General features: G+C 34.8%; 2 protein-coding genes across 2 annotated transcripts; one reads left to right on the plus strand and one right to left on the minus strand.

Annotated features, from left to right (window-relative positions):
- Positions 1–425: 425 nt before the first annotated feature.
- On the minus strand, positions 426–5,347 carry LOC133337030 (kinesin-like protein Klp98A). The gene is made up of 12 exons (XM_061545295.1): positions 5,298–5,347; positions 4,766–4,989; positions 4,228–4,711; positions 3,761–4,169; positions 2,944–3,702; positions 2,710–2,883; positions 2,508–2,630; positions 2,288–2,401; positions 2,039–2,223; positions 1,108–1,958; positions 855–1,030; positions 426–786 (listed from the first exon to the last, which is right to left on the minus strand). Exons 1-12 carry the CDS (start codon positions 5,345–5,347, stop codon positions 544–546), a joined length of 3,792 nt encoding a protein of 1,263 aa, XP_061401279.1. The 3' UTR covers positions 426–543.
- Positions 5,348–8,483: 3,136 nt separating this feature from the next.
- On the plus strand, positions 8,484–8,853 carry LOC133337002 (NADH dehydrogenase [ubiquinone] 1 beta subcomplex subunit 7). Its single transcript, XM_061545265.1, has one exon. The coding sequence runs from the start codon at positions 8,500–8,502 to the stop codon at positions 8,851–8,853; it is 354 nt and encodes a 117-aa protein (XP_061401249.1). The 5' UTR covers positions 8,484–8,499.
- Positions 8,854–15,728: the final 6,875 nt, after the last annotated feature.

The following is a 15,728-nucleotide window of genomic DNA, read 5'->3' on the forward strand; positions in this document are numbered from 1 at the left end:
CGCATTTGATTATACGTTTCGATATGCTCTATACTAGGTCACATTTCGTGTGTAGGAATAACAATTAACATTACTAAATTCGTAATCATATACATATGTACCAACACATGGAGGACGGAAAAAGTATTTCGCCCCACTTCCTCTAAATGTGTGCAGAAACTCGGTCTACGTTTAGGACAACAACCAGTTGGAAACCCCTCAGAGCAAAGGTACTTTTCGGCGAAATGTAAAATTATACTAATATACATAAACATTTATTGCATTCTACTTTAAAAACCAAACAAAATAAAATACAGGCCTTATTCATCATCAACCGTCATTAAACAACTGTCATTAAACAAACCTGGAAGAATCAAGACTAAACAACACAATTTCCGCTTCCTTAAATCTAGTTTACAATAACTGCAATGTGGGAGGGGAATGAGAGGATTTAATGAAGGCTCCGCCATTCATTTCATGATTGTGACATGTAACTTAACAAGTAATAAAAATATATGAGAAGACACACTGTAGGTAAGAGATAATTTAGCAGTAGGGTAACTATTATCCCGTCCCGTGCCTGCCGTTTTCGAAGAGCCCCTTCTTGAAGAAGGGCGAGAGTTGCGCCAAAGTGGTTCGTGTTAGACCAGGTCCTCCAGGACCCTCATAAATTGGACTTTGTGGTATTCTTGAACAAACAACAAAGAGGCGCCGTAGGTAAAGCTCTAGGAGACGACGACGATGTTTCGCAACAGCCTCACTGTTCGAAGCAAATAATTCTCGACGGGGAAAGGGCAATGCAGCAATCTATAACAGAATGATTAAATGTTGAAACCCTATTTCTGTCATATATTCTATTTAAGTGCTTGTCTTACCTTGGCTCCGTAAGTATTCTTCATACTCATGTGCAATTCTCTGAAACGGCTGTAGCGTCGCAGTATATTCAACTTTCCATCCGGCAAAACTATGCGAACTTCATATTCGTAATGCGTTTGTTTACCTGCTCCTCGTACTACAAACGTGGGCACAGTTATAATATGCTCAGTCTCATCTATATGAATTAATAGGGACAAATTAGTTAATTATTCAATGAAATCGATTCATTACAGTCGATGAAAATTGACTTACGAAAGTCATCTCTAACCGATGAAGGCCACGATCTTGCCATGTTTGGCATCGTCATGTAAGCCATTTGTGTATTACTGTCATTATTATCTTCATCATTTTGATCATATTCCGACAGGGTATGGCAACAAAGGTGATGATCCTCCATGCTGTTAGAATGCTCCAAGGCATGTTTTTCCATCTTGACGTAGCGCTTTTGCAGTTCTTGCAGCTCTGCTATTTGCCCGTCCAGTTCGGCCTTGTTGACATTCATTTCGAGGTTTTTCATTATCAGAGCCTTTTGAGCTGCAATCTTGCATCGCAGATCGTGCATTGGACAGTTAGAATGCAAACCCTCGGCGTTGGTGTTCATTTCACACGACGAACATGATCCGGTTTCATCATCTGAATTACATAGGGCAATATCCGCAGCAACACCACAGGTACCATTAGTTAGTGATATTCCACCTACTGTGTCAGTTCCTGCCTGCAGACTATTGATATTTCTAACGGAATCCAAACAAACGCCACTGTCGCTCATAACGGCATCTGGTACAACCGCCAACGACTTCCTTACGTCATTGCTTGTCGAACTAATTTTGGAATGTGGTCCAGAGCTGTTAGTGCTCGAGGAAGTCGGCGACGACGTTTTAGATTTTCGAATACCCGAATCAGAGATCGTGTCGTCATCGTCTTCAATTTCACCAGAAGATAGTGTGCAATTGCTAAGAGGTGTGATGTCATCTTCGGCAATTGTGGGCGAGCCCAGATTGGAACAGTTCGTCTGTGCGGTATGGAAGGTGTCACACGTAGTCTCGTACGTTTCCGAATGTGATATATCATTCTCTGTCTGCACGTTCATGTCAGTGGTACATCTTTTGTTGATTTGCAAGTGTAAGCTAATCGAAAAAAATCTTGACTGAAAGCAATTATTAATGTGAATGTCACTATCTACCTGTCTTTCTTCTTAATTAATGTGTCATGTTCCATCTCCATCTCTTTACGTTCCGTGAATAAAGTCTGCAATTGTTCGGCGATTTGTAACAGGCTCTCGTCAACTTGAGCTATCTTGGCGGTGCTTGAATTAAGCATGGACTCTTTTTCGGCCACTTGATCATCCAAGCGACGTATATCTTCATTCTATATTGGAAAAATAAACATTAGTTGGCATATGCCAAGTGGAACATGGTGTTGTATACTTTACATTTCTTTTCACGGTATCTTTGATGAATTGGGAGGCAAATAAGTCAAGCGAGTCTGCAGCTTGTAGTAATAAGTCATCGGTCAAAGGAGTTGCCGTATCTACCTTTATTCCAATCTGAAAAATATATATAATACAGTTTGTGCAACTTTACAATTTTGTATCTCGAACAGAACACACATATACAGTTCTATACGATGAACAAAAAGTCCACTTCACTAACCTCGTCCAATTTTCCGCAATCTTGGAGCTCCTGTAACTCTTTTGCTACATACTCCGAAAAATCACGTTTTTTAGAGTCGAGCTGAGTTTGCAAGGCGGAAATTTGTCTACACACTATATCAATCTATAACGACACAAAACATGACATACAAGCATACATATTGTATCAAATGGTGCACCAAAAAGAAATTTGACGAAGTTACCTGCACTTTCTCATTGTTCTTCTCCCAAAGCAACATGTCCTTGCGGGCTAGGAGCTCTTCTTCCCTACACCTCAATAGTTCCAGACTATTCTTCTCCTCCCTTTCCAGGCGCTTGAGTTCCTCCGTCAGTTTTTGTACTTTAGTTTTGTACTGGTCGTGCATTTGCACACGTTCCTAAATAAACATCAACATTTGACAAATGGAAATTTACAGTTTTCAATCTGAATAACTTACAATATTCAATTGTTTTAAGGCATTTTCTATAGTCTCTAAGATTTTACGGTTTTCATCCTGTAGTTCGGGGTCGTCGCGAGACATTGGCTTAGTTGGATAATATTGTTTGTCGCTTCTCTTGAGTGGGGAGGAAATAAGGCTGGCGCTCATCGAAGAATTTGAATCGTCGTCTAAACAGAAACTCGAAGTGAGCAGGTTTTCGCGCGATGATGTGATAAGGGAAAGACGTGACATATCTAATTGGGAGCGGTGGTATTCCTTGCGCAACCGCGCAGCTTCCGTCGGATTGTTGAAACGGAAAATATTCGTACGACCAAGTAATATAATATCTCCTTGGGATATGTTCGTTGGTTCATCTATCAAATGTGCGTTTAGCCAGCATTGTGCCAAAGGCCGGGGATGTAGTGTACATATTCCATCCTTCAAAATGATGCTACAATGCTGAGGCCGTATTCCATCACCGCTTAGCTCAATATCCTGTGGTATTTCGGCTTCGTCAGTACCAATAGAGGTTTCACCCTCTTTCAAACTGTACAGGGTGACGCCAGTAGTAATATCGTTGTGAATACCAATGAGATGTGGCATTTCGGAGTCAAGAACAACACCTACACCCGATTTTCGCAGTCCCAAACTTTTTTGCTCCTGCAAAATGGACTGAGCTTCTTTCCACTTTTCCGTCCATTCTTCTGTAAGAACTTTCTCTTGGGCTTCTTTTTTCTGCAAATCCTCTAACATTTTTAGAGATGGCTGAAGCGTTTGCTGTTGGGGAAAACGTTATTAATCACATGTAATTCATATAAACCACTATATTGCTTACAATATCACTAGAAAGCATTGCTTTCAATTTGTTGATTTCATCTCGCAACTCTCGGATGAGTTTGACATTTGGATCCTCATTAATCGTCGGTTTATTAATAATATTCTTAGCCCGATTGGCATATCGCAACGTACTTAGTGTCTCGCTGTAGTTACAATCAGCTGGTGAGAGTGCAGCAATCATAATTGTTTTACTGTTGCCACCCAAACTGTCCTTCAGCAACCACGTTAGGATTGAATCTCTATATGGTATGTAAAGGATGCGCTTGGAAGAACTACCTTGTGTTGTATTAGAGTTACTTTGTTCAGCTAATGCTGATATGACACTGCCTAATGTAACCAACGACTTGTTTATGTGGGCTCCCTCTTTGAGGCGCTGTCCAGTGGCTCCAGTTGCATTAGCTCTTTCACTAAAATTGATATATGTTTTGACTTCATAATAAATAGTATGTATTAGCAAAGATTTACCTTCCGGCCAAGTCCACTAAATGTATTTTGGATACAGTTTCACTTGGCATGTCATTCATATATCCGGCCTGAACGAAAGTGATGGTAAATATTGCATGGCTTCGACTACTGGTGTCATTCATGTTGGTACTGGCTGTTGTGCGTTGTATATTGCCACGTGTAATGCATTCCTGAATCTCATCGAAATCTGCCACGGAATGCTGTGACAAATTTTCCACATATGGGCCCAATGTTCTGTGTTCACGAACTCTTAACCCGTGCCCATTTGTTTGGGGACCGAGTAAATCCTTTACACGCTCGTTGTAAATTTCCAAGTAGCTAGCGTGTGTTTTATACCCAGTTCCCGATTCTTGGCCCACACGCATTCGTGCAAAGAGTTCTGAGCAAATTCTTGGAATAAGTCCAGGATTTTCTGAAGTGCCCATCATGGTAAATGTTTTTCCAGATCCAGTTTGGCCATAGGCAAACACGCAGGCATTATAACCTGCGGAAGAAGTTAAGAGTTAAAACTTTCGCAATGACTCCATCCGCAACATACCTTGAAAAGCACAATCTATGACATCTGTTCCCAAATCGTTATATACTTGCTCCTGTGTGGCAAAATGTTCATCATTCTTGTCAAAGGACCAATAAGAGTAGTCAAATGTGAAGTCGTGATAGTTCTCACGTCCAGCATCACGTTGGGCTTGCTGTTTCGGTTTGTAAAGTCGAGATTTCTTATTCTCCATTTCCACGATACAAGTAGCACCCATGTCTTCCTCCCTGAAAACATATACATAATTTTTGGACTGAAATCATGTCTCTCATGGTTGATAACAAAAGGAGACATAAAAGCGCTTATGCGTTTTACAAGTATTCGATTTATTCAAATCATGATTCAAATAATACTAAAACATAATTTCAACCTTAAAACTCTAAATTTGTACAATTCAACACAATTTGCCACTTAAAAATGAGATTCTGCGGCGTATCCGATGTATGTCTATGACCACAGTAATTTATTTATCATAATTGTATACCTATGAACGAAGTAAAATATTTTAAAGCTACATACACAAGATAATAATTACCTCGGATTAAAGGGGCGGACCCTAACAGCCACTTTAATTGACGAAGACATTTTCGTATGATTCACCTTTTTTGGCAAGATTAGAAAACAATTTTGGATTTGGCGAATCTTTCAGCTACATTGGAACAGAGGTAATGTTGGTGATGGTTTACTTCCTCGTTGTCGTTTTGTTGCTTTCCATGTAAACTATTTTTTGCTTGTAGCTGTTGTTGTTGGGATTTTCCTGCCACTGTTAGTGTCTGTGCTATTTGAACCCTCGCATAAAAACAATTATCATCCAAGCACGAACAAAATGTTAAAAACAAAACTAGTTTCTTCGCTGCAATACAGCCAGATGGATGAACGTTCACAAAATATTGCCACACTATACAAGAGTAATGAGTTTCTTTCCCAAAGGCTCATTACAACATACGTATACACTCGAAGTACATCCGAAAGTTTGTGACCTTTTTTGTTTGCAACAAGAAGTGACAAAGTAGAAACCAGAAATATGACGATGTCTGGACAAGTGAGAAAGGTATACAGCCGAAACTTAAAACATACAACCGCACAAAAACACAGTTTTGAAAAGCTAATATAAAACTCTGTCACATACTAAGCTCTATAAAATACATTTGTTCTTATTTTTTTTTATTTATTTATTCGTTGACTTGACTTCTCGAAGTGATTCTTCAAAATATTGTGACATCATATACAAGGTAAGTCGATTTCGACTAATCGATAACTCGATTTCTCGTATTATTAAGGGATTAGTCGTGGCTCAATAATAAGGTCGTCCGATGATTTCACCCGATATGTCAAATGCCTTAAGCGGTGTACACACTATCATTTTTGAATGACACTCTTGCTGAAATATCGGTTTGCTTGCCAGTGTGGCCGTTAATTTCTCTCAGTCATCAGGCAACCACAAAAAATGTATGGTTGCGCGACATTTAGATGTTGGATGTTTGTTGGTTCGATAATGAGAACATAAAAAACGACAGTCAGACAATGAATTTCAACAATAACATGGACTCCGAAAACGAATTTTTAAAAGAATTCCTATGTTGCTATGAAATGCAACGGTGTCTCTGGGACATAACCAGTCCAGAGTACCTGTCACCTGGCTATCACCTGGAGAAACAAATGCGCTACAGCCGCACCAAGAAAATATGTCTGCAATGGGCCAAGAACAAGAAACATGTCAACAATGGCTATCGCCTGGAGAAACAAATGCGCTACAGCCGTACCAAGAAAATGCCTTTGGAATTCACCGCTGCCGATCGTATCTACTTCTATAAGTCCATAAATTTCGCTGCCTGCATGAAGGAGAATTTCCAAGATGAACTTGATTCGTTGGACTTCAAAACCTAAGCCGAAGAGGGACGCATGGAAATCAACAAATCCCCGAAATGTTAAATCCCTGTGATTTTACCTCCGACAGTCAAATGGTTTTGGCTAATGCCGCCTATTTCAAAGTTCAATGATCGGATAAATTCGATGCCAAAGATACAAAACAGGAGATTTTCTTTATCACCCCTAACCAGTATTATTTCGTACCCATGAGGCGTAAACGTGGAGAATTTGGAATTGGTACCGATCCTACGCAAATTGGGTATCAATTGGGCATCGAGCAAGTAGACAGGTAAGGAGATTCTTTCACATATCTCTGCCCTAGAACTTTTTTACTCGTCTCGTTTCCATTCTATTTGTTTGTTTATTCTTCTTCTTTCAATATAATTTTTACTGCTGCTGCTGGTGCTAATACTACGACATTTGCCCTATTCTCTCTGTCTATTGTTTTATTTATAAAAAATGAGGAAGTGCTTAATTTTGCGTTTTATATGTTTTATTTTTTAATATTATTTTTTGTTTTATTTGTTTTTCTGTTTATTTCGAATAAATTATAACAACAATGACCGTTAGGGTAATTTATAAAACAACAAAATGAAAAAAGGAGGTAGATACATGGTTCTTTTTGAAAACATGCACAGAATCACTTTCTGAGTAGATTTATGCATGTCCGTCGTCTGTTGATGTTAAATTGTAAACAAAGCACGGTCAAATTTATGATCCGAATGACAATTTTGAAAAAAAAAACCTATTTTTGATTATTATTATTATTAAAAATTCACATCCAATTTTTTTATCATCCATTTTTATTAATATATTTCTTTTATACGGCGTCTTATTAGCACAATTTATAAATTTGAATGTCGGTTTGAAAAAAGGCATGAATGATAATATGGCCGCTACAAACAACACAACAAAACTGTAACAACCGATAAGTTATCGAAACTGTCACTCAAAAATGATAGTGTGTACACCGCTTTAAATTTTGACTTAAGGCGGAAACACATAAGGGAATAATTTGGATGCCGTTCTCATTTATTCTTTTACAATAAAAGAAGTCAACTTAACATGCCAAGCCGGAAAGTCCTCTTATGCCATGTTCTTACAGGAATTTGAACAACAACTACTTTTTACTACGATAACGATTTTTCCCTTATGATATCGAAAAGTTTATTTTTTCAAACTTTTTGTTTTACACCAAAATTGTAACATATATGCGCGAATCACATTTGAATCGAAAAATATTAAATTATTATCTTTCTTGGTTTTCCGCAAATTAGAACCTATGGGAATGAAATGCATATTACATTATGTAGATAAATTTGGAACTCATCTATCAATTTCAAATTGTTTAAAAATAAGTAATCACTTCATAGTTAAGGGTTGAACAACGTCTGTACATGGTATTAACTTAACGTGTCAGGCCTGAATCCTCGTTTGTGTTCCCTCTTATTTTGTTAATGTTCATCCATAAATGGTAAAGGGGAAACACATAAGACGACTTCAGGATTGGCATGTTAAGTTGGCTTCTTTTATTGTAAAAGAATAAAGGAGAGCGGCGTCGAAATTCAAGTTTAACTCTGATATTCATTAATAAATTGACATTTCATAATGCTATTAACATGCTAGGCATGAATCCTTGTATGTATTTCCCCCTTAAAAGTTGCACGTTCTGAACGGGTTCTTTTAACAGCAGGTTGCTGTACGCCGTTCTGGACGCCGTTACGGGAGACATTAGTGTGACTCGGTTATCTGTCGAACATATGTGTTGTCAAACATTAGCGAAAAATTTACGTAATTTACCGACATTGGGATCGATTTTTTTTGGAAAAATTCTCTAAACTAGTGAGAATAACTTCGATTAGTTTATAATGGGTAACACATATGCTCGAGCTGTCCATCCCGATGTTACACCCGGACCAGATTGTGTTCCCACCTTCGATCCTCTGTTGGGTGCGCCAAATCGCAAAGAGCGTGTTATGAAGGCTACCACGGATGAAATGATTTCAGCAAAGTTGCCCTTGGCAGATCGCGACTATTGTGCCGACAAATTACTGAAATACCGTGCATGTCGTGCCGATGTCTTTCCATTCCTTTACAAGTGTCACCATGAGAAACATGAGTACATGACATGTGAATTCGAGGACTATGTTTTGCGTATGAAGGAATTCGAAAGGGAGCGAAGATTGCTGGAACGCCAAAAGCGATTGGAAGCTGCTGCATAAACCGTATTTGAAAACGAATGATATGGATGGTCCAGGAGAGTCGGGATAATGGTAAATTGTAATCATAACATCGAAACGTATCATTACTAACGCCCTATTATTGTTATAGGCTGCCTAATTCGGGTTGAAAATGTAAAGATGTTAAATGAATTTTCAAATGTACCAATAAATCAATATTAGCTGTTAATGTGGTAAACAATCAAAAATGTTTTTTTTTTATAGTAAATTTGTATGATCTAATATTTTTTTTGTAGAACAACTGATATTAAACAGCAACCAATTGCTAAAGCTGCACACGATTAGCAATTTATCTCGTATTTCAATTAAATTTATTTTTTCAGTAACGAGAACCTAGCCCAAAGGGCCATGAGAATTCCAAAAATTATTTTTTGGTGCTATTAATAATGTGTTGTATGCGTTTCATCCTAGTATACGTTACTGCCCATAAATAATCAAGCAGCCAATTTTATTTGTACAGCTATAGCGCCTCAAACACTAAACGGATTGTGTCACAGATTTTTTTTAAGTACGAAACTGCATATGGGCACTTCCGCAGTCACACGACTTTCAGAGGCAAAATCAAACGTTAAATGTTAAATAAATCAAAAACAATTATATCTTGTACAATTTTCCCTTATTATTTTTTTTAACTTTAGGAGAACTATAAGTGGTAGAAATTTGACAACTTTTGAGATAAAAGCCATAAAATAGCAGTCGCTCACGCGACGTCAAACATACATGATATCATTGCTAATAATGGGAAAACTCGTCGAAGGATTTTTCCCGGTCACTCACACATTTTTGATTTTGCAGTTTTGATTTCGGCAGTGTCTTCATTTCTAGTCATTAAATTAGTAATAATGCTAAAAAGAAGAAAAATTCATAAATGTGGTCTTTCTTTGTATTTTTGCCCTTCACATATTTAGGCACAATTACAGAAACAAATTCATCGACTTTGGTTTACCTTTTGCCAGAAATGTCAGTATGTGTTAAAATTTCAGTTAACTTATCTTTTCCTACAGATGAAAATTTCCATCACACAAATGAATGCCCAAGACGCTAACTTTTGATTTTTCGTTTGTATATACATAATTGTTTTAATGTGCCTTGCATAAAAATTCACTAACAGTAAAATGAGGTTAAATTTCAAATTTTCCATTTAATTATAGTTGCGATAGACGAACAATTTCGTTATGATGGAATTTTACATCACCTTACTGCATTTCTACCATGATTTATGTTTTGTCAATTCTCCATGTTTATTTGAAAAAAGGTATTTGAAGATTTTTTCAAGCATCTTGAAGATGAGTGGCTATCAGAAGATTACATTGATGATAAAATCATGATGTTGAAATGTATCAAAAACCATTAGCACAATTGAGAATGAAGTGCAATTAAAGAGGAAAAAATGCTTTTCCAGGTCAAGTTATGTTGACGAAAATTATGTAGATCATTTCTAAACAGAGTATTTCTGGAATATAAAAAATGAAATAAATAAAAAATATGATACTAATTTTTTTTTTATTCTATAAAAACTGTGAATTGTTATTAAACTTAAATCCACTTTTGTAATACTATTTTATTTCTATACTCACTTCAGATGCAGCATTGCGATATGATGGAAATTTCCATCATATCGTATTTTTGTGAAATGTATTATACTAATCAATACTAAAATGATTTTTATTTGATTTTGAAAATGAGCCCCTTTTCAATCCGATGAATTTCGGTCATTTTCAAATTTGTCAGAAACAAATTTTGGAATATAAAAACATATAATTGTGATGAAATAAAATAAAATAATCAATTTTAATTCGAAATTAAATGATTGTGAATTTTGATTGTTTTGTTTTTGTAATTTTGATTGAAGAGTCGTCTACACACTATTCAAGCACATAAGTACACAGGGGTTCATCGGCAGTGGCAGTACGGCAGTATAGTGTGTGGGGCAATAAGTGAAATAGTTAAAAATTAATTCCACAATTTTCATTTCACAAACGACTGAAAGCCAAATGAATGTGATCGGTCGTTCATTAAGTACATTCATAAATGTCATTGATGACGCTTTTACACTCGTTATCGGAGAGCCGTGGCCAAAATACAAACATTGATACAGGTAGAAAAAAAACATTGTCACAGGTAGGAACAAAAAAGTACGAAAAGGTACCTAAAATTTTACTTCAAATGATACATTAGAACTTTTTACAGGGTTTAACCTTTTTTATGAGGATTTATTTGGCATATATTCAATGGAATTGACAATTGAAACCCACTGGGTTAACGTAATCCGGTTAAATGTAAACGTACTGTTATCCAAAAACATTGACCAATATTTATACCAGTTAATTGCATAAAAATATATGTTATAATTTAGGCATAAATTTATTCACGAATAATTAAAAAATGTACTTTTTGTTTTGGTACGTTTATGTAAATTCGTACCTTTTGACCAAATAAATGTCAAAAATGTTGTTGTAATGTTGAACCAAAAAATTAAAAAACAAAATTATAAATGAAAATCTCCGAATTTCGAAGAGCTTGTTTGGCAATTCTTTTATTAACATTTTCTACAAGAATTTGTGTTAAAAACTATTGTCAATCTGTTTGTTTTGGCAAAATATTTTTGACATGTCAAAATGTTTGTTTTAGAAATTCGCCGATTTATATGAAATGTCAATTTATAAAGGAATATAAGAGTCAAACTTAATTTTGGACGCCGGTCTTCTTCATTCTTTTTACAACATGGTACAATTATAAAAGGTAACAGCAAATCCCAATGATTTGATTCCAACGTTATACTAGTGTCAATATGAATTTGACAAATTATGTTTTTAAAAATCACCCAACTGGAAAATTGGGAACGCATACAATTTAAAATTGTTCTTTATTAAATGTGCTCCTGTATTCAATTTACTCAATCTGCCTGCTGGGAAAGTTTGAGGAAGCAAATCTTTCTTCAAGGAATAACTCGCGATTCTCAGCATTTTCATATGTGTTACACATATATATGGCAATGGCTCAATTATAGGAAAGATGTGGAATAGATAGAAATATAAATTTGATAGATTTTCAGTCATGTTTTTCAATTTTTATTTTGAGGATTCGAAAATATTTCATTTTCAAAATAAAAATAATTTGATGATAATTTGTTTGTTTATTTACATTTTTCTGTCAAATGAGTTGACACTAGTAGAACTTACAAAAACAAATTTCCAAATTTCCATGTATCGTTTTTTGTACAACAACACTTGCTGTTGCCTTCTATTATTACACCATGTTTTTACAATAAGATAAGCCTACTTAACATGCCATGCTTGAAGTCTTTTATGTGTTTCCCCTTTTAGTATCGGGGGTTCCGTAACGTACACACAGGCAGTATAAAGTTTAATGTTTTGTTATTTATACTTTTAGATTAGGGATACGTAGTCGAGAGCAGAATTGTTGTCAACCGATAATATAAAGTTCTGGAAAGATTATTTTTTTTTAATTTGGGTTTTAGAACAATAAACCAAGTATTATTGAAGAAAATCGAAAGTCGACTTTGCGATTTCCTCAAAGTCGACTTCGACTTTTATGCCATGTTCTGACGGGCATTCGAACAACATAGTTCGCTCTCAGAATTATGTACATGAATTATCCCGTTCATAAAACACTATTCTTAATTCAGAGCTTTTATTTCATCAGAGCTTTTTATTTCAAACTTTTTGTTTCTTGTTTTACACCAAAATTCTAACATATTTGCATGAATCGCATATGGATCTAAGTAGAAAAATTAGTTCTCTTTCTCCTGACTATAGTATGAAACCATATCTATTTATTTTTAATTCATGTTTTCCATTTTTTTCTGAAAATATTGTTGTTTTCATACATTTTTATATTTTCTAAATTCAAATGCCACATATAAAAATTTGGAGAATTTTTTGTTTGAGTTTCCCCAAATTTGTTTCTCGTTTTGTACGCTAATAAGAACCAAGGGGAAAGAAATTCCTATTGCATTATGTAGATAACAAAATTTACATCCTTTATCCTTTACTTTTCAATTTTACTAACATGGTTTGAAAACTTTATAAGCATTTTGAAGCTGTCAAAATTAATTTATTTTCGATAAATGCTCTCAATTGTTAGGGATGGGACAAATTTCTTGGTTCGAATTGAACAATGTACAAAAGTCGGTGTTCGCTCAGAAAATTTTGTATGGGGAACTAATAGTACGTTTACATTTAACCGGATTTCGTTAACCCAATGGGTTTCAATTGTATGTCAAGTAAATCCTCATAAAGTAGGTTAACCCGGTAAAAAGTTGTAATGTATATGTAGTTTAAGTAATTACTTCATAATTAAGGTTCGAGCAACACTCGTCTGTACATGGCATTAGATCTTTCAATACAAAAAATTGATTAATCGATTAGTCTAAAGTCGATTTACTTATCCCTAGTTTAGATGAATAGACTACAAGGTAGCACAACATAATATAAAAAACATCGACATTTTTCAACACATAAATAAAAACATTTTCTAAATAGAATCGATTTAAAATCGTGTATGTAAATGTGGTTTTAAACTATTGGTCTGTTCCAGTTCCTGCAAAAATGTACATTTTTTTCTACGATAACAACAGTTCCGTTCCAGAACCTAAAAGAATCTACTAATTTTACAATTTTTGCAACTTTTTACTCGAAACCCGTTCCTGACCCACAAATCTACATTGAATCAAATTTAAGAGAGCCCAGAACAAAATGGCTTTCTCTTTGTAAACTTTTTACTCGAGAAATTTGGCCGAGTAAAAATGGTAAACAGAAATGCTTACTTCTGATTGACTATTAAGGGCTAAACAGAATGTTCGCGTTGAGCGTTTTTTGTTATCGCGTTAACGCACGCAAAAAGTTAAAATATATTTAACTCTGAAGCGCAACGCACATCAAATTCGAGCGTTTGTGTTATCGTTTCCTTGTGGTTGTTGTATTTTCGATAACACATAACGCAACGGATGGTTCAACGCGAGCATTCTGCTTAGCCCTTTATGTTGATTTTGAAGTATTGCAATCTAATTTTGGCTTATTTACAAGATTTGCGTTCCCGAACTTTCAAATTATTCAAAGAAATTGACACTGGATTAACGAAATCCGGTTAAATGTAAACGTACTATAACATTTAACAACAATTGTTAGTCTGCTTTTCCACAGGCAAATTTTTATTTGGCAAATACTGAGTTTGTTGGCGAGAGGGGTGCGAGGAAAAAAAAACAAAAATTTGCCTGTTCAGAATTTGCCGTACATGCAAATTCTGCTTTGCTCTGTTCGTTGAAAACAATTTTGTTGACATTTCCTTTTGAACCTATTCGCTTTACTGACACACAGCCGGCTTTTGTTTACAAACCTGTTGCTTTAATTTGTGCAAGTGAAATTTAATTTTTAATTTTTGCAATTTATATAATAAAATATATAAAAAATAAATAAAATATTAAAAAAATCTTTAAAAGGCAAACACTTTTGACTTTTATTTTCATTCTTTTGTATTTTGATTCGCAAATTTGGCAAAGAAAAATTTGCTAATGGAAAAGCAAGAGAAAATTTCAAAAGAGAAAACAAAAAAATTTGCCAAATAAAAATCTGCCTGTGGAAAAGCAGACTTACCAAATATCGAGTAAACAAACACAGCTAATATTTCTCATGCACATCGAATTCAAGTAGAAAATGCGCTGTTTGACAGTTAAAGCGCATTTATATACAACAGAAAAATTGGCATTTAGGGCTGTTGCTGAAACCGGGACAATTTTGCGTCATTTAACACAAAAATATATGACGATTACAGCATCATTTCTTTTTTAACAACGCCCGAACAAACCATACTATCATGGTACAATTATTCAAGGTAGGCTATAGCAACTGATAATTACAATTTTTTCATACTGTAGCTTGTTATGCCAATGTCATATACAAAATGTATGCCTGTGTGTGTAATATTTTGAAAAATATAACAAAATATATTCGAAAATCGATTTGTTTGAATCAACATGTAAATCATATCCCCAACTCGATTTTGAAAAGAAAATCTGACATTCCATCCATTTTTCGCGTTTTTATTAAAATGTTAAAAATATGGCATATGGTCGTACCTAATTTATTGCGCTCCGTACAAAAATTCTCACCTTCTCACCTTTATAGGGTTCGTTGGACGTCCGTATTACCTTAATACGCAAGGACTTTATTTGCATATGTACCAATTGAAAACGGCGAAAATGGATGAAAATATGTTTTAAATTGATCGAAAAATGTTTACATGTATAGAAAAACAAATTTTTCAATGACTGAAATTCTATTTTCAAAAAACAAAAAATTTAAAATACGCATTGTCAATGTTGAAAATTTTCAACTTAATATTTTTATACGCAATGCGTATTTGGGTAACATTCATTGAAATACATACATTTAACTTTTGAGGTGAATAAATTCGTACGCAAACGCATGAATTTAGGTACGACCCTCATTCTGACATTATTGTGTATTTGTGTTGTATTTACTCCTTTCTGATAAAAGCTACCCTACCTTGATTAATTGTACCATGCATACTATGCTATACAAATTTGTTTTTGTAAAGGAGTCTTTGAAAAATATTAAATATAATAACTTTTATTATCTTAAACGACCTTTAAGCAATTTGAAAAACAACATATATCTGATTTCTCTACTTTTCATTTTATGGAGTTAATCGATATGTGCACTGAGCGACTGAAATGATTTTGTCTCTTTCAGATGATTTTCATTTAAGAGAAATCCGAAAATTCGTATTTGGGGGAATAACAAAAATTATAAATAACAAATTCTAATAAAAGCTTGAGTTAAAATCTGATTTTTTTATATTAAAATTCGTGGGAA

The sequence above is a fragment of the Musca vetustissima genome, unplaced genomic scaffold, assembly GCF_032173495.1.
Source record: "Musca vetustissima isolate MV318-11 ecotype Yass unplaced genomic scaffold, APGP_CSIRO_Mvet_v1 utg6013, whole genome shotgun sequence".
In the NCBI taxonomy this organism is placed as follows: Eukaryota; Metazoa; Arthropoda; class Insecta; order Diptera; family Muscidae; genus Musca; species Musca vetustissima.